The sequence below is a fragment of the Mya arenaria genome, chromosome 4 (assembly GCF_026914265.1).
Source record: "Mya arenaria isolate MELC-2E11 chromosome 4, ASM2691426v1".
In the NCBI taxonomy this organism is placed as follows: Eukaryota; Metazoa; Mollusca; class Bivalvia; order Myida; family Myidae; genus Mya; species Mya arenaria.
In genome coordinates this window covers 43,904,280-43,930,822 of record NC_069125.1, presented here as the reverse complement: position 1 = coordinate 43,930,822, position 26,543 = coordinate 43,904,280, and the positions used below count along the sequence as shown (strand labels likewise).

Sequence of the window (26,543 nt, the reverse complement as noted above, 5' to 3'; positions counted from 1 at the left end):
CAAGTAGGTTGGATAGTTGGAAACACATGTTTCTTAAGTTTCAATGCAATACATGATGTATTTGCTAAAATAATGACCTAAAGGTGCTTACCTGCAGTATCTTAACCAAGGAGTTGCGCCGACGCTAGGGCAAGTACATGTAGTATACTTTTATATATTCTAAATAGTCGAACTCAAATATCAATCTAGGACCATTTGTTATTAAATATTCTCCCTGTGTGCATTAAATTTCCTCCAGCATTATCATGGGCATCCAGCAAATACTGGGAGCATAACTTTAAAAAGCTACAAAAAAGAATTAGTAGAATTTTGAACTGTTGATGGACAGTGTCCTTGTGTTGTGAGGGGACTGGAGTGCCAGGAGACCCGCATGTCCCGCTTGGTGACTCCAAACAAACCAATCAAACCGAGATACAACTTGGACCAATAACAAACCCTACTCCCACCATACATGAAGGCAAGGAATCAAAATAGGGAATTCTTGGTGAGAAATGAATGCGCTTACCACTGCGCAGTCCAGACAAACATTGAACCTGATGAAGCAGATATATCAATGAACATCAAAAACATAATAGTCTTAAGGGGCTGTACTCAGTATGATGAAACAGCGAAAACAAAAGAAAATTGTCGAAAACTGACATAAACTTTGTATCGATGTGTACAATGCATTGAAACTTACTAACTGAAGTACCACATGGTTTACAATTAATTTAATTTTCGCAGTTTTTTCATGTTTTTTTCCATTAAAAAAGATTACTAGGTATGTCTACCTAGTAGAATTCATTCCTTATGCGTGATTGGCTAGTCGATGTTATCACGTGATATTACCAAGTTAGGTATATAGCTTAAATATTCCAACAGTTTAGGGTAAGCCTTCGTAGCACAGTGGATACAACACTGGACTGCAATTTTGTCGACACAGGTTCGAACCCGGTCTCCGACTAGATTTTTTTTACATTTTGTTATTTTTTTTACAGTTATGATATCAAAGAATAAACATTTTATTAAATAATTGTCCTGAGATTCGTTACAGAAAAAAACCTTTTTTGGTGCCAATCTGGTGTACAGTCCCTTTAATATGCACTGTTATTAAATAAGCCATTTTAGGCCCTTGCTCAGAAAAAAGGAGGTGAAAATAAATTACAGACATACATGTATAAAAGCATCTGTGTATATGTCTATGAAAAACAACAACAACAAATATTTATAATATAAATTTAATTCATTACTTTGAAAGCAGTATGAAATATATCAAGTAACAAACTAAAAAAGTGTGTTGTTATTGCATAACAAATAAAATATACATCAATAGATGTTGACCTTGTGTATAAAATCAAACAAAAACACTATATAAAATGAACACCAGTAAAAAATGAACAATACATCAATACGTGTATTTTCATAAAAGCTAAATTCAGCTAATACATGTTATTTAAAAGGCAAAATGCATAGGCAAAATTGGTGAACAATGATATTATTGTACAAGGAGGTGGAGGCAATTCAAACAAAATACAGAATGATCGAACATATATAGCATATATACTCACTTGTAAAATAGATTATTACATAAAATTGATCTATAAATAAATTGTCCGTGATTGGAAAAAGCACAATTTTCAGAGACCAAATAAACTGTCATATTGACCTGTCTATTTATAGACTGGAAACAGTTTTATCATATGACTACAAAATAACCCTGGGAAAATCACTTTAGAAACGCCACATTGATCTGTCTAATTAAAGATTGGAAACAGTTTGTCATATGATGTTGTAATATAAAAAATTATCATGCTATAACATGCTATATATCATAATATTAATATTGAAATGAAAAACAAAATCATTCTAGCTAATACCAGTTCTGAAACGGGGGCATAAGAAAAAGTAAAATTGCATTATCTCCTTAAATGTATTTTGCTAAAATATCTAGCAATGGGTTCTCTAAATGGTTTCAGATTTAATTATTTAGAGGGGTTCTGATGAAATACATTGCCAAATAAATGTTTTGACATTAACTGATTTTCTTTTGTGGGTTGATTTAGCAGTTAGGGCATGCGTAAGTATGGAAACATTCACACCAAGTCTAAGACGGTAACGACTTTTGCTCAAATAAGTCAACAGTGGGGTTGTGACTAACGACAACTTAGGTCTTAATAGTTTAGTTGAGCAAATAATTAATTACCAACTATTACTTAATATTTATATAAATATATATATATATATATATATATATATATATATATATATATATATATATACAGTCGAAACTCGATGGCTCGATATTCTAGGGACCGGCCAAAGTACTTCGAGCCTCGAGAATATCGAGCCAAGCGGGATTGCTTACAGAATGTTATTTTTTCATTTGTTACATAAAGTCTTATTTATATAGTAATTTAGGGATGGATAACAATTAGAGACAGAACTTAAAGTGATGGCATGTTTATTCAAACTGTTAAACCATTTAAATTCGATAATAAATATAATATCAGTCAAGCAATTTTAATCGATAAGCGCCTTGTGCTAAATGAAGCCAATCAAACAAATCAAGGTGTGAGATTCTTAACTGAACTCGCGAAAATGACATCGACCCAAGCAATCAAATCAAAGTGTAAAATTCTTGTTTGGGACCGCGAAAATGACTTTGAGCGTGGAGAAATATCGACCCTCAAGATATCGAGCCATCCGATCGAAATTTATATGAACAAAGAGTAAATAAAAATCGGTCCTTTTAATTTGGTTCGAGCCAACGAGGATATCGAGCCATGAGATATCGAGCCAACGAGTTTCGACTGTATATATATATATATATATATATATATATATATACACATACCACACTCAGATCTTAACAACATCTGTTTTTATCCAAAACAGAACAACACTAGAAGATGCAATGTAAACATGAAAACCAGATAAAAACATATTGATATTTGTGTAAAACTACCATACCAAATTGTATGCTTAACTAGAATTAGGCCCAAAAAATAATGTAAAATATAACTGCCACACTTAAACATTTAACCATACCGACAGTTTTCAAAAACGGATAAAGCATCCGAATGAAACAAGCATAATTTGCCATGGTAACAGTAAGCACAGAGCACCACTTCAATTGCACAATGCAGAAAGCAAGAGTTCCAAAGGAGAAGGACAATGCTCCCCTGTTTTTCTCTGACAGTAAAATGGGATAAGTTAATAATTGTTTTAGCCATTGGTGTGAGATTTGCTTCATGTGTGCATATAGTCATAGTAGATGTAGTGAACATGTTTACCAAGTTTCATGTTAGTATTTTTGATGGTTTCGAAGAAATAGCTACCATTAGAAGTTTAAACACACCACCAAGTTTGCTGACAACCCAAAGGCCATGGCAAAACAATGACATCACAAATGGCATAAACAATAGACAAACATTGGACAATACAAATTTTTGATTTTCAAATAAGAAAGTTACAATATGTCAATATTTTAAGCTTGTTTGGAACAAAAAAGAATCACTCTTAAGTCCGTTTTCTGGGGTAGAAACGTGTACTTTTGCCCATTTTAAGAGGCCATTTAAAAATAAGCCTCCTCTTGGTTGAAAGGGACACCTATACTACTAGACCACTATAATCATAAAATACGTAATGAGAAGATCTATTTGTTGAAAGTATGAATAAAATATTTCAACTGTAAACTACCGAAAAGAAAATTAACTTCCAATAATAAAAATGTTGACATAAAACAAAGAAAGTACAATTATTATCGAAAAAATACCATAACAACATAAACACATAGTGATCATATAACTGTTCACTTAAACGATGTACACTCTTCAAATAAAAAATCTAAAGACCAAAGATTTTCAATATTCATCTTGGAAACGAAATTCAAATAAAAACATGCGTACATTTTTGTAAAATACAATATGATCCAACAATTGTAGTAAAGCGAATGTTTATTTTCATGAAAAAAATTGGGTTGAAAATGTCGTATAAAAAAGAATGCACAAACTGTGACTATTTGATTATAGTCTCAACAAGATTGAGACTGCTATATGTGCCTTAAAGGATGTCTCTTCCATAACTATATAATACAAGGAAAACAGTGTTCTTTCTTGATCTTTCTAAAATAAAGAAACACTTGAAAAAAAGGTACTGCTTCCTTTCTCCTCAGTATGTTAAGGAACTATTTTTATCAGTACACACTTGTTAGTCATCATTGTTTACTTTCAAATCATTACTGCTCTTGAAGTTCAATGGATACACTTTTGATCTGCTGTATTTCTAACATAATTTGAGACAGCTACTTCAGCTATACTGGTTTATATCTAAATATATCGTCACAAAATCAAATATTTAACATTTAGAATTTAACAACAATGTTGTTTATAACATATTCAATCATAAATGTGATAACATTTGACCCTGAAAGCATGGTTAATTAGTTTCTTATTATCATAATGGGCAGATAGTTCAAACTTTGTTGATGTTTACAACGTTGTTACATCATCCTCATTCAATTTTTAATGTGAACTATTTTTTAACATGCTAATATATGTATATAAAACATGCACAGCTGAAACAGGTGACTTGAATGCTGTGAGAAATACTACAGATAAAAAATTTGTCCATTTTAGTTCCCGAGAAATTAACATTCGAAAGTTAAAAACAGTGACCTTAACAACGTTGTTACCTTATAAAAAGTTCTGAATAAACCACCCATTGTGTGATATTATACATCTCATGAATGTGTGCTGAGTGTAAATAAACCTTTTAAGATAATGGTGTGATAAACAAAATCTCCATTGCTTATAAGCTGCAGTAACTTGTATACAAGTCCTCAGGCACTGGCTGTGAGAACAAGATAGTTCGACCTTCCTTCCTAAGCCAATAAAATCAACTCTGTGAAGGATAATCGTTTGTTTCAGTGTAAGATCGTGCTGTATGCGCACATAACCTCATTTCGGAAATGATGTAGTTGATATTGTGACCCAACTCTGTGTGCGTTGGTGTTTGTTTTGGATAGTAGAATGGGCTAAACTTTCAAAACAGTGAAAAATATCAAATAAATATTTTCACAGTTTGAAACAGTGAAATATCATTTTTATTTTACTGATAAATCTCTTTAGATCACTTTAAGCATATAATAAGCTCTTGCACCTATCAAACATGTTTAAGTAGAAAATTACCTAATCCAACCTTTGTGACATATCAAAAGAGGATTTTCATATTCCTCAGAAATAAAATTCATCAAAAATTCATGTCCTATAAGGTTACACTGTATGTCTTTCTAAACTAGTAATGTCTTAACATTTTTTCACACGAAATCGAACATGGGTGCTTTCTAGCTGGAGAACAAATGTGTTTCAGAAAGTCAAGCTCTTTAAGATTACAAACTTAACACCCACAGGACTCTGTAAAAACTGACTGTTTCAACAAGCTCTTCAGACAAAAAATCCAGTTGTTAATGTATCTTGCTGCTAATATCTTGATCAAGCCGCACTTTTGTAAATGTTGACAACCACTTTTTAGCTATTTCTAATTTGCTGCGATGGTAACGTTTCATTTAAATAGTCCTGTACAAATTTTGCCGCTATTTCCGTGGTAACATTCTTCTTTTCCTCACTGACGTAAACCTTCTGCTCAGGGAAATCGAGAATCGTCAACAGTGGTGTCTGGTCAGGCAGATTGGCAAAATTTCGCACAGGATCACATATTTCATCCTGTAAGTACATTATGATGAACTTCCTTTAAACAAATATAATACTTAAGGAAAGGAATGACTCCTTCACAATGTAATGCATTCATATAATGCAGTTTATTTAATATAACTAAATATTTCAAATTCAACATCACAGTACAGTTAGTCATGCAAAAAGGGCATAGACAGAACTTAGTACTGCACTGTTCGAGTTTTGGAAATTTATATGGATACAAAAAGTGCCATTGTATTGGACAACATGTTTTAATAGCGAACAAGTTATGCTTGAGCAGGCTATGAAAGGTACTCCAAGATATCCTCATCAATAAGGAGAGTGGCATTTTTAAGCATGTTGTGCAAATATAACACTGCACCAGTAAGGGTACATTCACACGGTATGCTTAAACCACACATGCTTAAGTAGATATGCTTCATTTTAGCTTGCTTTTACCCAAAACACACAGCCAATTGCTGCCAAATATATTTTTTTATTCTTGCCCATCTTCATCTAAAAACAAACATTTCTAGCTTACATTTGAAATACTGAGATGAAATAAAAGATCTTGAAACATTGCAAAAACTACTAGTCATAAAATCGTACTAAGACGATGATACATTCCTCACAAATTAGTTTTATTGATAATGCCTAACAAGCTATTCGGTTTGTGCAACATCATTGCATTATTGATAATCTCATTCCTGCAGAATTTTGGAGATGCAATATCAACTCCCGCTCTGCTGCTTGTCTAGGAAAACAATTACTTCTATGTCTTATAAATTTATTATGAAAACTTTTTGATGTCACATTTATCTGACCCTTAGGCCGTCTGCTTTGAGCATCAGCAGAACCCTTATTCACATGATATTTTTCAGCTGATATACTTAAAGTAGACATGCTAAACATACCATGTGAATTTGCATCTAAATTTTGTCTAAATCGGAGTTAACTAAGAACTCACATCTGCTCCAATGAAGAAGAAAAGGTCACGGTGCTCTCCCTTGTTGTACTCTTCAGTTGCGGGCTGCAGGAGAAGATCTCGAGCCTTGTCCACTTCCTCATCTTCTGGCTCTGTTATTATATAATTAAGACTGTTTATACATTATCCATTACACATTTATACATATAAATTCTTTAATATTGCTGCTGAACAAGCAACAACGGGTGTTGATTTTTTCCAGTCAAACAATGGGGATCATTCAACCAAGATATGGGCCATGCAATACAAGTGCGTATTGTCTCAGGCAACAAGTGTGTCATGTTTCATTTAAATGTCTTGAACATATTTGGGGGGATTATGGCTTTGGTAAAATCTTTCACGCAGTGACGCAGATGACAACAAGGCTATGAAAAATACCTCTATTTTAAAATAATAAATCCACTATTTCAGATTTCCTTGGCCCTGACCAATAAATTCAGTCAACATGCAACTTTGGCCTAAGACCTGATTTTTGCTCTCCTTTCCAAACAATACTGGACTTTCCTTGTTTTAGTTTAATTCTGACATTTTTCTTTCCTGTCATAATAAGAGTTTGCTATGAATTAATAAAGCAAGTAACCTGAAATTAATATCGGGCAAATGCAAGAGCTAGACTTGACAAGAAAAGGTCTCATAAGTAAACACACTTTGCCCATGGGATGTTGTAGTAGTTGTCCCTTCTTAAAGTGTTACCAATTAGTCATTACGATATCACAAATGCATATAAAAACACACCATTGGTCTTTTGGTTTTGGTGTTCACCTCTCACATAAGAGGTAGTGGGTTTGAATCCATTTTGGAGGTTCCCCTGGCCTATTATATGGGACACCAGTACTGGTTTCTACCAAAGAAATGGATCTGAGAGTGATTTAATCAGCTTAAAGCTGTCTTCACAATTGAGCTAAAATAAATAATGGTAAACTAATTCCATATCTTCACCAAACTTAATACAGCATTGCACGAGGCTCCCCTATGACCTTTTGTTTCTAGAGTTTGAACATACCAACAAACAGAACTAGACAAGCAGCTTCATTCAGTGTAATGGCGGCCCCCTCTGTCAACTCACTGATTGGTTTTGGGTACCATGGAAACTCCTGAAAATGCAAGCAAAACTGAATACATGTACGTGTTATGTGATTTAATTATTACTGGAGACATCACAAACCTAAACAAGAGTGCTGCGGATCGAATGCCAACGCCTTTTTTCATGCGATCAAGGGGCATAACTTCATAATTATTAAAGTCTGACTTATGGGCCTAGTTGACTATTATCGTTACGTGTCCCAAGTGTCATTTAAATATCTTGAAAGCTTTTTTAGTTATGGCAGAACAAATTTCAATTAAGTCATTAAATGGTTTTATAAAGTGAGTTATTAAGAAGCATATGCAGACTGGCTAATATTAAGGCATTCAAGCAGCGTTTTGCACTTAACACTTTGAAAGTTTATTTTTGGTCTTCTAAATGATTAGTCAGCGCTGGGCTGTGCCAGGACTGCCGACTTTATTGTTTAAAAGACAACTATTACATGGAAGTTTATTTGAGAAGACTAAAATTGTCCTTAAATTTTTGAAAAATTTAATTGCTCTTACTTAAAGTCTCTTCTTGCACATTAACAAAAAACATCTGGTATCATAAAACCTCAACATGTTTTTAAAGACCCAGGGAGCTGCATGATGTATTATCTTCACCATCATAAGCAACCATTATTGAAACTAGAAATCTAATAACAATTGAAATCACTTGAAATATTGCACTGCCTCTACATTACTGTCTTCAAATTGGAAACAAAATGATAGCCGCAGCTGATAAACCTTGATGTTCGCTTCAATCATTCCGACTTTTAAAACTTTTCAAACTGACACTATCTTGAAGCATAACCAGACCCATATGCCACATGTTACAGTATTTGCTCTCAATGATTCTTACTGAATTACTTTTAAGTTACAGAAGATATCCAAGCGGAAACACACTGCTACATGTCTGAGAAAACCCAGCAGCAAAAAACTACATTGTGCACTGACAGTTCTTAGCCAATGTCATTTTTGATGGAATTAATGTACCAGCTTACAATCAACTACTTTAGATTAGCAATGTAGCATTTGGTGAAAACATTCATAAATTTTTTATATAATGATTTATATAAGATGTAGTGTGGTCATTTATGTACCATTTTTATAATCAGTAAAACATACAGAGTCAACATCTAGATCTGTTTACGCCTTATTCGGCACACAATACATTGTCTCCCTAGGTTCTTATTCTATAGAACTGGAAAGCAGATGTTTCACAATAATGTTGGAAGTTGGCATTTGGTTATTAGAAAACCCTTTGATAAATTGTTTCCGAGGCCTCAATATGCATTCCATCAGTGTACAATGAACCCCCATTGGCATTTATCATTGCTAACAAAGGAATGCATAATGCTGAGTTTTCACAAGCATTCTTATTACTATTGACGAGGTAACAAGACAAATAATCATTGACTTCTTTGTTTATGCCGCCTGTGTTATCTTGATATTGTGTATGGCTATGAAAAGTTTGCAAAATGTCTGCAGTCATCATTCTATCAGCACAAATTCTCACCAGAATTGGATTAGTGAAGAAATTGTTACAAACCCAGCTCTATAAATTTCTAATTTAAGTGAGCCCAACAGGGTTTGTTCTTATTTTAACCATTGAGTATATAAGTATGGTGCTGATCATTATAACATTAATTGCAGGTCCATAGGTCAGTCTGAGGCATTTCTCTTCAAATGCAAGGAGTTCCTGCGACAGACCAATAGGTGACCACTGTTGTCAAATTCAGGCCTGACCGCTTCAGGTCTAATCCTCGTCTGACCAATACAGTCAATTGGTACAAATCCTGGAATGACTGCAACACATTAAAGCAACAACTGGACATGATCAGCACAACTTCTATATTACATGATGCTATGAGAAATCTCCAGATGATATTTTCCCCAAGTTGTTATTCCTCTCTGATAGAATTTTAGATAATTCAGAAACAACAGAGTAACCCATGCAGCACATTTTGACCTGGGGAATCCTCAGACAATCTCAAGTTGAGACATGAAGATAAGAGGTGTTCAGGTACCTGGTAATCTGGTTTTATCTGTGAATATACATATTCCCCTACTGTGTCATAAACAAGGAAACACCATTTACTTTCAAATGTTGTTCTTTCCAAAGACAGGGGCGTAGCTAGTCCAAATAATGATATGCAGGTTACAGTACTACAGCCGTCTATGAGCAAACTGTGCAGTCAATTGTATAAAACTGGTTAAGTCTTTGGATTGGTCCAAGTTGGCAAAATGCTTTTTAATTGGCTAATATATATATATCCAACAACTACTGTTGACCAATCAAATGCTTTCATGAGCAAACTATGCGAAAAAATAATCTGTGAATAACTTATCCAGTCTTATACAATTGACTGCAGCCTCCAACCTTATTTGGCATTTCCTAATGGCATAAGGTTCATGAACTTCTTCTGATGAACTTGATGAACAGTTCATGAAAAATTTATCAACTTTGGTTCATGAACTGTTGATGAACGACGCTGATGAATTCTTTAAATAACTTAATGGACAGTTCATGGATGTTTATGAACAGTTCATGAACAGATTCTCGACAGGGAAAACCCCACAATTTTTTTGGTCTCAGGTCAAAGTTAACCTAATACAGCAGGTCATGCGCATGCTACAGATGTTCATTATTTTATGCCTGTATAAAAAAAAATCTGGTGTATGTATGACTTAATTCACATTTTCATAGGATGTGCAGACCTGGGTCTACAGTGCCTACATGGAGCTATGTCTTAGAAGTGTGTTTCTGCGCAAGTCTGCCATCAAATATGTGGCTATCAAAAGAATATCATTTTAACCAAAAGGAGCCAACATAAAAGTGTGATGCTGTGGATGCCACTGCCAGACAACATGATCTCTTTAAGTCTGCCATGCCACAAAAGTGGCATAATAACCCATTTCACATAAGTTTATGTTTATATTTTTCATTCCAACAAACGGTAAAGCTAAGTCAGCTCTCCCTGCTGGTTTAGGGTTTTTTAAGAACTTAATTTGCAGTGCAGTATTTGAAACACAGCCAAGAATGTGCAACACACATTAAACTGCAATATTGAGGCAATTTTTATGTTCCTAAATCTTACTGTTTTATTTTCCCACAGCAAACTGACTTCCTCCAAATAAACAGCTTAACACTTTAAAACAAGTCTGTATTTCTGCAAAGCATTGCATATATAGGTTGTACTTTTACTCATTTACCAAAATGCAACTGGTCTTAAATTTTATTAATGTTTTAGAAAATTCAAACTAAAACACTTACAAAGTATATTGAATATCAATAATATAAATCTATAATTTAGTTTTACATGGAAGCTATAAAATTGAATTGGATTGGCAAACAAGTGTTAAAAATTTGCTGACTTTGAGCTATGTTGTTGGTTCTTTGAATTAGCATCTTTTTTTCAGAATCAATAAGTTCTACAACAAAACAATTTATATCATTACGACTACTAGACTTTAGTGATCTTTATGTCAATCTCCAGTAATCACAACATTAATTTTTTGTCTATTATTCTTGAGCATTAGGTTAGCAAAAAATAAATTAGGGATAAGACGTCAGCATATAACAATTAATAAAGCAATAAGAAAATAGTTCTGAGCACTTGGGCGGGTTATTATGGCTAAAGCAGTTAATATCTCCCTAATTCTCATCTACAATTGCTTAAACAGCTGTCAAACCTTATAATGGATGGAAAAAAATGAAGACAATTTCCTAGAACTCAATTTTATGTAAGCTGTGAATTATTATAAAGCACATTGAGACCATGCTATCCATGGGGCATGGCAAAATATTGTAGGATGTAGAATAAAAGATCATGTGAAGAGAGTGACACAAGCTGTACAGGGAGTTCTACTTACAAAATCAAATAAACAATGCCTCAACCAACCAAAATAATGGACCAAATTGCACTTAAAAAATGGACAGTCTATTACTTAGTACTTTGAAATATCAATAAGAAAATTTGATCATTCAATACATAAATATGTTGATGGTGCTGGCAGATACACATACATACATGCTCCAACATTAGTTTCTAAATTGCAATATTTTCAGCCATTTAGGAAACAGTGATAAAAATAAAATGGCTTATCAGCTACGGGGTAAATCTAGTCAGGTCCTACAGTGGGCGACAGGGTGAAAGTCAGGTCTAGTGGTAAAGGTGTCTGCTTCTCAATCAAGAAATTATGGGTTCATTTCCCCAACCAGGTACCTTTATATGGCCGCTCCAAATGGACACCATGTACTGGTTTATGCCCAGGAAACAGACTCAATAGTGATTCTATAAGCTATCAACTTTCGTCACATTCAAGCTTAAAGAAATTAGCATAAACTTAAAGGCAACACTCTCACTTTCCTGAACATTTAAGATTAAACCATTGTGATATGAAACAAAGTATTTTCTGTTTCTTACAGAACTTTCTAAAAGAAGGCATTTACATGAGAGTGCTAGACAAACAATACTTAATGCAGTTCAATAATTCTGTTCAATGACATAAAACCTAGGTTTCCTGCAAAACCTTTAAACAAAGTGCATCTTTTATTTGCCCAGAAGCATTTAACAGCAATAGACCCATTCAGAAACACTTGTGTCATAGACATGCTATTCCACTTTCCCATTGAGTCTGTTATTGAGCAAAAACTGATAGCAACTCTTGACTGGAAAATAAATCAAAACTTCACCAGAGTACATCAATATCTACAGACTGGGATTCCTCTTCTGAAAATATTTACTCAGAAACATTATATTCACAATCAAATGAAATCAAACCATTTTTGCATCAGAAAAGAGATGCATATTGAAAGATGTATCACTATTTGTTGGACTTGAACCAAAATTAAATGCTGCACTTCCAACAATTCTTGAGAGTTGTTCCCCTTTTCGTTAGACTTTCACCACAATAAAACCACACTTGAAAGATGTATCATGTTTTGTTGGAATTCCACCAAGATAAAACAATAATTCAAAGAAATATCACCATCTGTCGGACTTCAACCAAGATTAAACACTATTTGAAGGCAGAGTGTATCATTATTTGTTGGACTTGAACCAAGATTTAACAATATTTAAAAGATATAGCACAATTTGTTGGATTTGAACCAAGATTAAACACTATTTCAAAGATATATCACTATTTGTTGGACTTCAACCAAGATTAAACACTATTTCAAAGATATATCATTATTTGTTGGACTTAAACCAAGATTTAACAATATTTAAAAGATATATCACTATTTGTTGGACTTAAACCAAGATTTAACACTATTTAAAAGATATAGCACAATTTGTTGGACTTCAACCAAGATTTAACAATATTTAAAAGATATATCACTATTTGTTGGACTTCAACCAAGATTAAACACTAGTTCAAAGATATATCACTATTTGTTGGACTTCAACCAAGATTAAACACTATTTCAAAGATATATCACTATTTGTTGGACTTCAACCAAGATTAAACACTATTTCAAAGATATAACACTATTTGTTGGACTTCAACCAAGATTAAACAATACTTATGCGCAAGTGGGTTCCAATGTTTGTTGATAAAGGGGCAATACTCAACTATTTAAAGCAAGTTATACAAGTGCACTGATACAAAAGTGCATGTTGTCGATGGCAACATGTGTACTAAGTTTCGTGTGAATATTTTGATCAGTTTCTGAGTTATTCAGCAGCCAAGGTTAAAGTTTACCACGGTTATCACAATACCTCCACTATTTGCTTTAAAAAGAATAACAACAAAGACAATACATGTACCTAACCGTTTCCCCCAGAACAATAGACCAACATTCATGTAAGAATCCAAATTGGTCATCATCCAAACTGATTAACAAGACATTGATTCCAGTAATGGCCAAATCATTGATCTCATCTCCTCTCCATCACAGAAACTGATTACTTTTGTTATACAAATTCCCCAATTTATCGCGGTTATCCAAACATACATGGACACGTACATATTTGTAATGTCCTGCTGTTCATTTCTTGTCCTGTTGTGGAGGTTCTAACAAGGATCACAGATATTGCTGGCCCAAAATTTAAGAATTGACATTACACTTGTTGCTACTTTTGGATACCTAATACATGTAATCTTGGCTAAATGTGGCCAAACACATAGCTAAATGTGGTCAAACACATGACTAAATGTGGTCAAACACATGGCTTAATGTGGCCAAACACATGGCTAATTGTGGTCAAACACATGGCTAAATGTGTCAAGCACATGGCTAAATGTGGTCAGAGACATGGCTAAATGTGGTCAAACACATGGCCAAATGTGGTCAGACACATGGCTAAATGTGGTCAGACACATGGCTCTATGTGGTCAAACACATGGCTATATGTGGTCAAACACATGGCCAAATGTGGTCAGACACATGGCTAAATGTGGTCAGACACATGGCTATATGTGGTCAGAGACATGGCTAAATGTGGTCAAACACATGGCCAAATGTGGTCAGACACATGGCTAAATGTGGTCAGACACATGGCTCTATGTGGTCAAACACATGGCCAAATGTGGTCAGACACATGGCTAAATGTGGTCAGACACTAGACTAAATGTGGTCAAACACATGGTTAAATGTGGTCAAACTCAAATGAAATAATTTTGAAGTTGAGTTAGATCTCACAAAAATTATCTGTTTTTACACGATGTATAGAAATTAATGAAAACATCATAAAATGTCCTATACCTTAGAAAACAATGTTAATACTACCACAATGTGTTTAACTTACCAAGATGAAAGGAAAGAACAAAAATTTGTTTTGTTTGAATAAAAACAACCATAACATGGGAGTTAAACTGAGGAACTATCATACACAGGTACCTAACAGATGTATTAGAGTGTTGTATTATATCAGACTGGGAAAACAACAACATAGGAATTCCTCAAAAGCAGCTGAGCCATTTCAGTAACCAGCTGTACAATCAAGAAAGAACTCTGAGACATCACTTATAGTTTTTGTCAGGTAGTGTATATATGATAACAATTAATGCCGGAGTCTGTAGAACATGATAGAAAGAACAGTTGTGTAAACAGACAATCATTGACTAAAAAAAAAAGTTCTGTGAAAAGTGCACAAAAACAACATGAAGTACAGGAGAAAACAGTTTTTAGATTTTCATTCCTATTCCTGCCTGTATGTGACCAAATACTTGGGGATGTCCGAACCTGAGACTCCCCCCCCCCTCCCCCCCAGTTTATTTCGGATTAAAATTTGGCATGGGCAAAAAAATAGTGGCTGTAAATTGAGAAACATCCGCTTTCTTATTTGAAAAGTAGAACAACTGCCCTCCTGTTCCATTTGTGTCTTTTTGATTAACCCAGTAAAATTAAAAATAAACTTCTATCCAAAAATGTCTCCATTAAAGACAAATGAATAATGCATAATGTAAGTAGTTTTTGAAGATATTTGATTTTGGCATTCAAAGGTTTAATAGCTAAAAGGTTTTCTATCTATACAGTCAGAAAGGTTGTCGTAAATAATGTCATATGGAAGTCATTTCATCAAGCATGAATACTGGATCTGTAAATTAACAGACCATTAACACACTCTAAAAACATGCCTGTTTCTTGTAGTATTATTAAATTTAAATAAAACACAGACAAGAAAAAGAGACTTCAATGTAAACTAGGGTGGTGAAGTATTTCTGCAACTTAACCTTATGTTACATTTTAATAATATATCACTTTTCATCAGAAATAAAACATGGCTGTTAGTGAACTATACAATTTTATTGCATTGAAAATTATTTAATAGACCCAAATCTTGGAGATAAATATGATATATATGCATATAACCTGTTTCGACATTTTTTTTTATTTCAGTTTTGTTTACTTTGGAACTTCTACCCAATAGCTTCAGTCTTTTCTCAAAATATTCCATCTTTCAAGGATGAAATTTAATGAAGCGGAAAACTAGTTTTCCATGGAAACATTTAGAGACTGACTAGTGCTCCCTCTGCAATGGTTTATGCTGTTCTAAATATTTTTGCTTCGAAAGATAAAATCAGAAAGTACAAGTATGAAGTTAACAAGAACACAGTAAGCGAATGCATACATAGAATCATGGGATACCCATTTCCAAAATATTGCAATTAATCGTCTTTGCCACACCCCGACGTGATGAGGACAAGAAGGGTATGCTAAGTTAAAATCACCCAGGGGCATGTCCAAACAAATATTTTAAGACAGAGTTCTAAAGAACAGTTTGCAAAACATGTATTGCCATTATAAATATCTGTTTCACATACATTTTATACCTGGATGGGTCATGAGTTATTTTTATTTTTTTGCCAGAAAACAAAACTAAGGCTACTGCTATACAATTACTATTCAGTACTTTTTTACTTTTTTATTTGAAAAACTGACGATTAAAAAAAAACGCATCTCAAGCATGGTCCATACGTACACATTACAGACATCAGCCTCAAAAGTTTCCAAAATTAATTATGGTAGTTCAAATCTTTAGAAAGACTCAGACAATTCAAAAAGCCCTATCATAACTAATCAGAGCTGTTACATTGCAGCATGAAAGTGTTATGCTTGCAGCGTGCACCATAGGTTATCTGGTGATAAGCGTTTGGCTGATGTATCCAGAGAATGCCTGTTCTGTGTATTTCATCACTTACATCATAAACGACTGTATATCTAAATGTATTTGGAATCCCATTGAGATTTGCAACATAGATTACATTTCCTTTATGTAAGAGAAGAAACAACAATTTTTTACTCAAACATTTAGACTGTCTAGTGCACAACTTCAAAACTATTTCATGATTATCTTTCAAAAGTTATAAAATTGTCTTCACACATCCTCCTTGAACATTTTTTGCCAGAACTGATACAATATGAATGAACATAGCAAAAATTGTATGTAAATCTTTATGATAAAAAATCAAAATATTTAATATGTTCACGAGAAAGACAATGTTTCTTCTTTTTTTTACTAAAGGCATCCATGAAAAAAAAAAATGGTCATGGGCCAGAAAAAAGACATTGATCTAGTTGGACTCAGAAAGATGAAAGAATATAACAGCCCATTTTTTTTAACTTACATTTCCTGTACAAAACAGCTTTATTTTCCAACCTATCAAATAGGTACCCCCCCCCCCCCCCCCCCCAACTCCTTCCCCCATGTGATCCCAGACATCTCACCTGCCCGTCAATGTCCTCCTGCACGCCTAGTCGCCCATCTAGCGTGATCACATTTCCTGTCTCATCAAGCATCACCAACATAGGGATTCCTGGAGTACAATACATTTGTCTTAACAATATGACTGGGTGACAAGCTGTTTGACTGTGTATATACATACATGTCTACATGAATAAGGATGAACATAGATGACATGCAAATGAATGAACGACAGACATAACTGTGGGCAAGCTTACGGTTTTATGATAATAAAACTTCACTCTCTCTAATGAAAAACTGCATTGAAAACCGCATCCCTACTGACAAAACAAATATCATAATTATGTGATGGCAAACAATTCCCCTTTTAAGCCCCTTCTCTTCCAGGAAACTGCTTAGGCCTAAAAAAATATACATTTGGTTCATGTTACCTATCCTTACCTGAGAAATAGGCGCCGACCTTACTGTTTTGAGAGTCAGTTGTTAATTTTTATTTAAATTATGACAGTAACGTTTTTACACAAGGCCAAATGAAAAAAATAAAAAGCCTACCTACCCAACCTGTTTTTGAGAAAGATGTAACCGTCACCAAAGCATTATTTTGTTTGGCCTAAGTTTTGTATGCAATACTGAATTCCTTTCTAAAGTAATAAAATGTGCTTCAGAAAGTGCAACATTCAAATGCTAACTGTCTGAGAATAATGATTAAAATCCTTTATCCATGCAACTTTAAAGATTTAATGTGGTGAATTACAGATTTAGTGCATAGATTAGTTAACATAACATTACATGAAGAATGCGGTTGGCAACTGGTTCTACACGTGATGTACTCCTTTATTGCTTACATCGGGTAAAGTGCATATTTTTTAATATGTTTATATCAATTTCTGAACAACATAGGTTTTCTTTGATCCTAAGGAGTAAGGAATACATTATCTCCCACTCCAGATAAGTATATCCAAATATTGCTGGAAATCCTTTTCTCCCACCTCAGATAAGTAGATCCAAATATTTTGCCATGCTGGAAATTCTTATCTTGCCCACAGGCAAAGAAAAAAAAGTACTTTTTTATTATCATCACACAATCACCTTCCTTTTTGAAAGTTGTTGTCTGTAGCACTATGGAAACCTTTTTATTTAAAATCAAAATAAATCATTTCTCCCTTTAAATGACACCCAAAAAAGTTTTCACGCTGCATTAAAAAATAATGCTGCACTCTCCTCAGAACTATTCAAAGATAGATTTGACTATATATATTGAATCACTGCGGGCATATCTATGACAACAACAAATTATCACATTTCTGTACGTGAATTATTTTCACTGCACACAAAAGAGTTACAGCGAAAAGATACATTTTGAGGTGGGAGAAATAGCATCTACCACAGCCGCTCGTGTAAGATAGTTTTTCCCAAACCTCACGCAAGGTGTTCTGCAGAAACCATGGAAAACTTTGTTTCTGCAAAACACCCTACTCTCAGGTTGGGATGAACCTATCTTACATGAGCGACCATGGAAGATAATTACAATCTTCATTAAAATTGATTTTATCCAACAACTTAACTGTGGCCAAGAACCCTTCCTCTCAATAATAGCAAATTTCACTAACTGTCAAAAAAGGCATGCTTTTCTCCATTCCCAATACAGATTGTGAATAAAAACTTCCCCACCTTCAACCTCATACAAATTCTTCAGCATCTGAGCTCTAGTATCCCCGAACGGCAGGGCCAACCAGGGCATCGAATTAGCATAACTGGTAAACGAGTCTTCCGAACGATCTGAGGAAATGAACACGATCTCAAACTTCTTGCCGTTGGATTTCACCTTTTCATAAATTCTTATCAGTTCAGGAGTGAAGATTCGACATGGCGGACACTGCAATAAAAATCAGATCAACATAACAGTGTGACAATTAAAAACTGGCATACTTCTAATATCAGACAGGCTATAACCAGAGAGCCAAACTAGCCTTTTGTGCATTTGTCACAAATTAAACAAGAGGCATAACTCAAGAGGTAATTGAGCTGGAGTTATAGGACTTACTACACATTTATGTGTATAGTCATTGTCAACATATCTTGCAAGATAATATTGCAGATATTTAAATGTTTTCAGATTTCTGAGCGACATTCGAGTTTTTGCAAAAATGATGCATTCCTGACAAGCTCCATAAGAGTGTACATCAATATAACTACATGTAGTCTCTTTTTCTTTGAAAAAAGACAAGCTAAAAATGGGGCCAAAGAGATTATCTAAATCAAATAAAATTAAGTAGTTACAGCAATTACTTGTATTTATTCCTGCATATATATATACAGGGCTTTTTCTGCCCATTTTGGGAAAAAGACCCTAGACATTTTGGGAAATTTTGCGTCGTGAAAATGCGGAAAATGGGAAATTTTACAGTGAAAAGAAAAGCTGTCTAGTCTCCTTTGAATTAGGAAATTATTTAATACATGTATTAGTTTATTTTCCCTTTAAAAGACCCACAATGGCTGAAATATCAATCCTTGGGGTGTAAATATCTATTGCAATAAATCATGACAGATCTATAATATTTCATATCTCTGAATGTGATGAAAATCAATGATTTCCGAGTTCAATTATCAAAAAACTTCACATCACATAATTTATTAGGATGTTGAAAATGAACCAGTACAGTTAAAAAGAAAATCTAAAAAAAAATAAAAATAATAATTTTGGATTGGGATTTTTTTCTGAAGATTGGGAAAAAATCTTATATTTTGCTTTGGGAATGGGCCCGATAGTCGGACCCGTGGGTACTATAGAAAAAGCCCTGATATATAAATAATTATATATTTGCATTTCACTTTCGTTATGCAAGCAACCTAGCATTCAGGATAAAATATGGTTTTAATTACAATGCCACAAAGAAAACGCACCACAGAAGATTCAAATGAAACACTTCTACACTTTTCCATCATTCTTTCCCTTTTATAAAGATATCAATAAACTAATTTGAGAAGACTTCAGTGGTGAGCAAGGTCTTTAATTTGCGAAGCATTTGTACATAAAAGGCTCCTTTGGAAAGCTAGTATTTCAAAGTAAATTAATAACGTGGCGTTTGTTTGTTGATTTCTGATAAAAAATGATTATGTCCCAACCATCAAAGGGAATAATTGACAACAATTTGCAATATGCACCAGAAACATTAATCAAACGATAAAGCATTAGATACATGCAAATTTCATAGCGGCCTCTCTTGCAGTATATGCAAATAGCCTCTTAAATAGCAATATTAGCAGAACTTTGTTCGCAAATCACCATTTTATTACATTAATAACAGCGAAAGCCCCACAATGCTTTTATCCTACATTTCTTTCACTGGATATTTCAATTACAATTAACACTTAATGTTATAGGGTTTGTGCAGTGTTAATAGCCATTTTATTGTAATGAGTAAATATTATTACCTGTGCATGTCTGAAGCACTTTCATGCTCATGACACTAGCCCAGTCTGGCACGAGGCTAGATGGATGGATGGATGGATGGATATGGATGGATGGATGGATGGATGGATGGGATGGATGGATGGGATGGATGGATGGATGGATGGATGGATGGATGGATGGATGGATGGCTGGATGGATGGCTGGATGGATGGATGGATGGATGGATGGATGGATGGATGGATGGATGGATGGATTAGATGGATAGTTTATTTCTGACTTATGCAATGATCATCATCAAGAACACAATCATATTTTTACAATAAATTATGTCTAGGATGGTAAAAATATGAGTATATATATATATACATGTATACAAAAGCAAATTTATGCGGTACATCAAAGTTTACAGCCAGATGTGTTTTGAGGGCACTGAATGCAAAATTATATGAGCTTTTTTTCTTCAGGACTATGCATTTGAATTTTCCTTTAACTAAAACAACACATATTTTAAAAATCCTTTTGTAAAGCCAGCAGGTTCATGAAGCATTTGCAAGAGGAGGAAATGATTCTTTTCTTTCCGTTGTGTACTATAACTCCAACTTTTTTCCATAAAAAGACATTACGAAAACCAATGTCAATCCCCAGAACAGGCATTAAATGTCATTTTGGGGAAATGAATAGCCCGTATTAAAGTCTGTCTGGTATGGAAATGGCCCACAGTAAAAGAGAAGTGCCAACAGTAGAAAGTAATACACAAATGGAACCGATACAAAAGACGAGGTCAACCCCAAAAATCTTGGAACAATTTAATCCTTTTCAAAGAATGGCTTTGCAATGTTTCAAGTCAAATTTTTAAGTCTCAGTCTTTCAAAAGCGTAAAAACTTCTTTTTTTTGTGTTGGTAGCCAGCATCCTTAAACATGAAGTTTAGCTAGCTTTATCTCAGTTAAATGGCTAAAGCACATGGCGGCAAATAATTGCAGCGGTTAATTATGACAAAATTAGCAAGTAATTACATGTATCACCTGATTCTACAGTAGGAGGTACATTTCTGGGAAAGTTTGGTTATTATCATACTGATTGACACCAATCAATTTGATAGGTATTACCACAGAATCTGAATAAGAAGCATTAATTTGACTTTTTTTATACTGTTTATTGAGTAAACTAGTTCAAGCAAGTCGCTTGGTTAATGGTGACTTATCAAACTATGTTTTATGTTTCACACTGGCTACACAGTCAAAGGCCTTACTAAACTTTCCCCCTATTTTTTATCATTCTTGCAAGTTTTACAAAACAGAATATTTTTCTGTTTTAACATTTTTGGCAGCTAGTTTAAAGCTACGCCTTTCCATGTTTAACTTTTGAAATTACAGTGGTTAAAATTAGCACAATGCCACAAGACCCGCACTGGTAATATGCTTTATGGACTCAACTTTTATATGGCAGGGCTTGCTAAAAAAAACTTTATGCAAAGCACAAGTATAGAAATTCGGGCGTGTTCATCTACAAGTCTTAATTTCATGACTAAATTTTACGCATTAGTATAATGGTGTTAAACTCACCCAGTGGGCAGAAAAGTAAAGCCCAACAATTTTTCCCTTCAGTTCATCATTCGCTTCCACCTCCTTTCCATCTTTAAGAAGTTTCCCATTGACAATTTCGGAGAACTTCTTCCGTCGCCATGGAAACTCAGCACCATTTTCATCCTCCATCAGGTGAGAGTATCCATCTCGTGTAATTGTCTGGCCTGTCTCCCCATCCACCAAAACCAGCTTGGGAATTCCTTGAACTCGGTACTTTTTGCATAATTTTGCCTAAAATTTATAAAATTAGTAGTAATAATATAAAAGATAAATAATATTATGTTGTTTTTTTGTGATTTTTTTTATAAAACTAATTTTATATTTTAACATATCTTATTGATGTTTTTCATTCTATTTTTGATTAAATATTAATGATATTTGATCAAAACTGCAACGCTCAGGCCTGTAACAATTGATTTCATTGGCTGTGGGAATGCAAGCTATAATCTAATGTCAATTAGATGCAAATTTTGTTTTCAACTGAGTCCTCCTCAATCAATTATTTATAAAGTTAGTACCACGCAAATGACAATGACGATGAATTTTGTATGTTAATACTGCTGACATGCTAAAATTATTTATTTTAATTTAGTTTTATCATTTAAAATTGTATATATGAACCATAAATTTTACTTTTTTATCATAATTGTTTATGCAACATGCCAAACAAATCTTTAACAAAGACAGGTACCTATGTTAATTTAATTATCTCATAAAAATAATGCCTTTTATTAAAACTTTTATCTTAAAACAGCATTTTCTGTTCTTCAAAATGCAGTAATAGAAATCAAAAGACTGCTTTTGATACAGCTTACAAAACATACAAGGATGCAATCATGTTCTCAATGCAAGTCTTAGACATTCATGATGCACATTATATAAAGCAGCTGTTTCAAATCTCATCGAATGGCACCCCTCAAGAAACCATTGCAGTTTACGACATAATGCAAAACATTTTATATTCATATAGTGATAAAGACTATGTTCATAGACCGAAGCTTAAAACATATACCAGTAAACTACACTACAGAAACATGATTAATTTATACACAAAAATGACAAAAAGGTAAATGGTTGAGTAAAACTGTAAGATAACTTCATATTGCCTACATTAAGTGCTGTCACTGTACAAGTATCTATGAAATATCAAGCAGACCTCTCAGTATGACCTGGGTTTTGTGTGCTGAATGTCTGAAGAGTTCTATTAACTATGTATTCAATTTGGGACTGAAACATGTAGGACTTGCACCCATACATTGTGCACAATATATTTTATGCTTATTATTTCAAAACCCTTCAACTAAAACTAAAATTGAATGTGTCACCTTTCAGGAGCACAGATAATTTAGTTCATTGTGACCTTCAACTCCAAATAAATAGGGTTCATCAGATTCTACTGAACCATGAAAAATTGACATACCAGTTTTTAAGACTCTACAACAAACCGTTCAAAGGTTATTGGTTGGAAACAAGCGCCCATATTTTATGTAGTAAAAGTTATCATGACATTTAACATATTGACCCAAAAATCATTAAGGATCCTCTCCTGATCATGACCAAAGTGCATACCAAGTTTGAAGACTCTACATCATGCCGTTCAAAAGTTATTGATCAGAAACGGAAGTGTGATGCCGATGGCAATAGACCAAGTAATCCCTTTGTCTGCCATACATTGCAGGCAACATCAGTCCCATCATAAAATAGAAGTGTGTACAAGGTTTGACATTTCAGCTAGGGAACTACATTAGTAATTAACACAATAGGGATAAAAATAAAAAGGCTGCACATGCGCAGCTTCTAAATTACTAGCAACACAAAACCTAGCTAGCAATCCCATACCCGGTTAGATATCGGACCATTTTTTTCCAATATCAGATAGGTATCATGAACAATATCTATCTGATATCCCTTTGCCAGTCAGATAAGAGTCAGACCAATATCTTGTCGGCAACCTATTGTGCTGACATCGGCCTTATATAATTTAAGTCATCTGCCATTTTAAATCACTGTCCTTGAAGAAATTTCATTAATTCATAATAGAATGTTGGAAAAAAAGTAAAAAAAAATGTTTCTGACAAACCAGCACTCTCGCTGAACATTCAATTTTCTGACATCAATCATATCAGAAAAATACTGATAGTTAACCTTACATACAGCATACATGTAGTAAATGTTTTGTAGTTACTAATACGGCCATGAAATCGGGTAATTTCCACAGCAGTGAACTTTTGTTTTATTCGTCTAGGCCTTTGAACTCATTGCCGTAAACTGTATACACACTAGCCTTTATTTTCTATTATTTTGATTGTCTTATCTTTTATGGATGCTATGAAATCAATGAATCAATAATCGCTGATTGTGCAAATAAGTGGGAACTGACAGACATGACAGGCACCACCACAATGATGATTTTAATCTCTGCCCAGCCGACTGCAGTAACATTATGACAAATTAATGACCTTACTGGATGTAAAACGTAAATTTTAGGTATTTTCTCTGATTAAGAACAGTTGATTTCAACAAAAGTGGTAGATTTTGTCAGGACAGTGGTAGAGCGGTAGAAGGGTCTCAAAAGCGGTAGATTTTGTCTACCACCAGTACATGTCTGTATAATTTACAATTGAGCATCAGTTTCCTAATACACAAACAGGGATTATTACGGATATCAAACCGTTATTGGGCCATCATTGGGCCAATCTGCCAGCATCTGACCAATGTCAAAATATCTATCGGATATGACCATGCTCACTGGGAAGTCCCCAGGCCCTGTACTGGTGAAATGATTTCCAGGCTTGCACAATGTATTTAGTATTTTGTATTTAGTATACCAGGGCTTGTCAGAATTTGATTAGGCCAAGCACTAGTGTACAAAATTCAGGATTGTTCATCAAAAGAGGTTTATTTACATGACTGCTGTGGGTGTTCATGTTAAAACAGGTTTCCTTACCAGGAGGTTGGGGTTGGAGAGAAAACAAATTTAAAAAACTTTGTTATTCAATCATTATTATAGAAGGTGTACATCAATAATTATATTCACAGTATTTTTTATGTTGAAAACTTGTGAGGATTTTTTATTTGATATTCTTTAGAAACAAGACAAAAGATGCCTCTAATTGACATTCTAAATATATACTGTAATTCAGCTGGTAATGGTTTAAAAGTAGTTTTAAAAATTAAATATATATTTAATCTATTTTTGTACATTATGATTATAATTTATATAGAAATGAACAAACCTTTCGTTCATTTCCAAAAGGCAATGCGAGCCATGGCATTGAACTAAAGTATTCCGTAAATGAACTTTCATCCTTATCCCAACTAACAAACACCACTTCAAATGTGATACCTTGATCACTTGACTTAACCTTATTATACAAATCTATCAATTTTGGAGTAAATCCTTTGCAAGGGGGACACCAACCGGCAGACACATAAATTCCTATTACACGATCTTTACCACATAGAGAACTAATTGACACTTTTTCACCATTTTGTCGAAGTGCATGTGGTCCAAGCAAATTTTCCAACGTCCTTGCCATTGTTTATGGTTGTGTTAATTTGCAATTTATTTGACGCGCTATCTTCCCAATATACAACACCTGCACACCGACAATGGGAATTCCCGTTACTATTATTGGGTACATGACGTCGTGTCTGAGTAGGGTTACAGAGCACTATAAAAGCAATTCACAAAAAGGAAAAAATACCAAGTAAATAGTATGTCATCACTTTAGTTTGTAATGCTTTTTGGATGGTACCGCGAACGTATATAATACACAGGTTCATAGGTCCGTGATTTTATGTAATGAAAATGATGTGCAAGAAAACAAACGAATCGTATGGTAACCCTTACCAGAAAACAGGACAACACCGTTACCGGTTTTTAACCCTGCTGCACCCGCAGGGTGAACATAGAAGTCGTACCAATATGTACAAAGTCATACCACTCAGCAGTCGTCCCATTTCTGTATTTACGATTGACAAAGGTTTAGTTTTTTTGTCACATTTTCATGTGAGGGCCCTTGATAGTATGCAGTGAGTAACACCGTAAATTTTATAGCAGCTGTACACCGCGGTATGAAACTGATGTCTATATGACAGTTAATTCAAACATTGAACGGTTCTTTGATAGAATGAGTACTTGTTTAAAAGTTTGAAATAATATGTTATCTCCATGGGTCCTCTTCTCATTAGGACGAATTTCAGTGGTGAAAATTCAATCCGGAAACACATTTTGTTTTGTCTGAATGCATGATATACATGTAGGATCTAAGTGTCGTTCAACTAAACCATGCGTTTGGAAAAGGTTAGATTCAACAATTGGGCATGGTCAAATTAATTGAATTATAATGAATTGGGGTGCTAATTTATTATTACAAGACTATTGCAACAGCATAGACCCCTTAATATTATTACTTGAACAATTAAAACATTACACAAAGCATCAAATTTGAAAATAAGTGAAGTATAACTTTTAATTGGGTTTCATCTGAACATTCTTTTACGGCCTTTATTTGCAGAGGTACACAGTCATAAAGAAAAACAAATATCGACATCGACTATTTGTTAACAAGTTATTGGCCCATCAATTTGTATGTTAAACATTAACATAAACATTGCACAGCTACATGGTAATATATTACTATACATTTGTAGTATACTC

The 26,543-nt window shown here is 34.0% G+C and overlaps 1 protein-coding gene across 1 annotated transcript; it reads right to left on the bottom strand.

Moving 5' to 3' along the window:
• Window positions 1–1,210: 1,210 nt before the first annotated feature.
• LOC128231850 (nucleoredoxin-like) lies at window positions 1,211–25,494 on the bottom strand. Its single transcript, XM_052945076.1, has 7 exons — window positions 25,117–25,494; window positions 21,860–22,111; window positions 18,552–18,756; window positions 16,904–16,992; window positions 7,661–7,751; window positions 6,640–6,749; window positions 1,211–5,702 (listed from the first exon to the last, which is right to left on the bottom strand). Exons 1-7 carry the CDS (start codon window positions 25,417–25,419, stop codon window positions 5,508–5,510), a joined length of 1,245 nt encoding a protein of 414 aa, XP_052801036.1. The 5' UTR covers window positions 25,420–25,494; the 3' UTR covers window positions 1,211–5,507.
• Between the last annotated feature and the right edge of the window lie 1,049 nt (window positions 25,495–26,543).

Coding starts and splice junctions, on each gene's coding strand:
- LOC128231850 (XM_052945076.1), bottom strand. CDS start 25,419: ATGGCAAGGACGTTGGAAAATTTGCTTGGACCACATGCACTTCGACAA. Junction 7,752..16,903: donor AGGAGGACATTGACGGGCAG/GTGAGATGTCTG, acceptor TTGCATTTTCAG/GAGTTTCCATGGTACCCAAA. Junction 5,703..6,639: donor TCTTCTTCATTGGAGCAGAT/GTGAGTTCTTAG, acceptor ATGTACTTACAG/GATGAAATATGTGATCCTGT.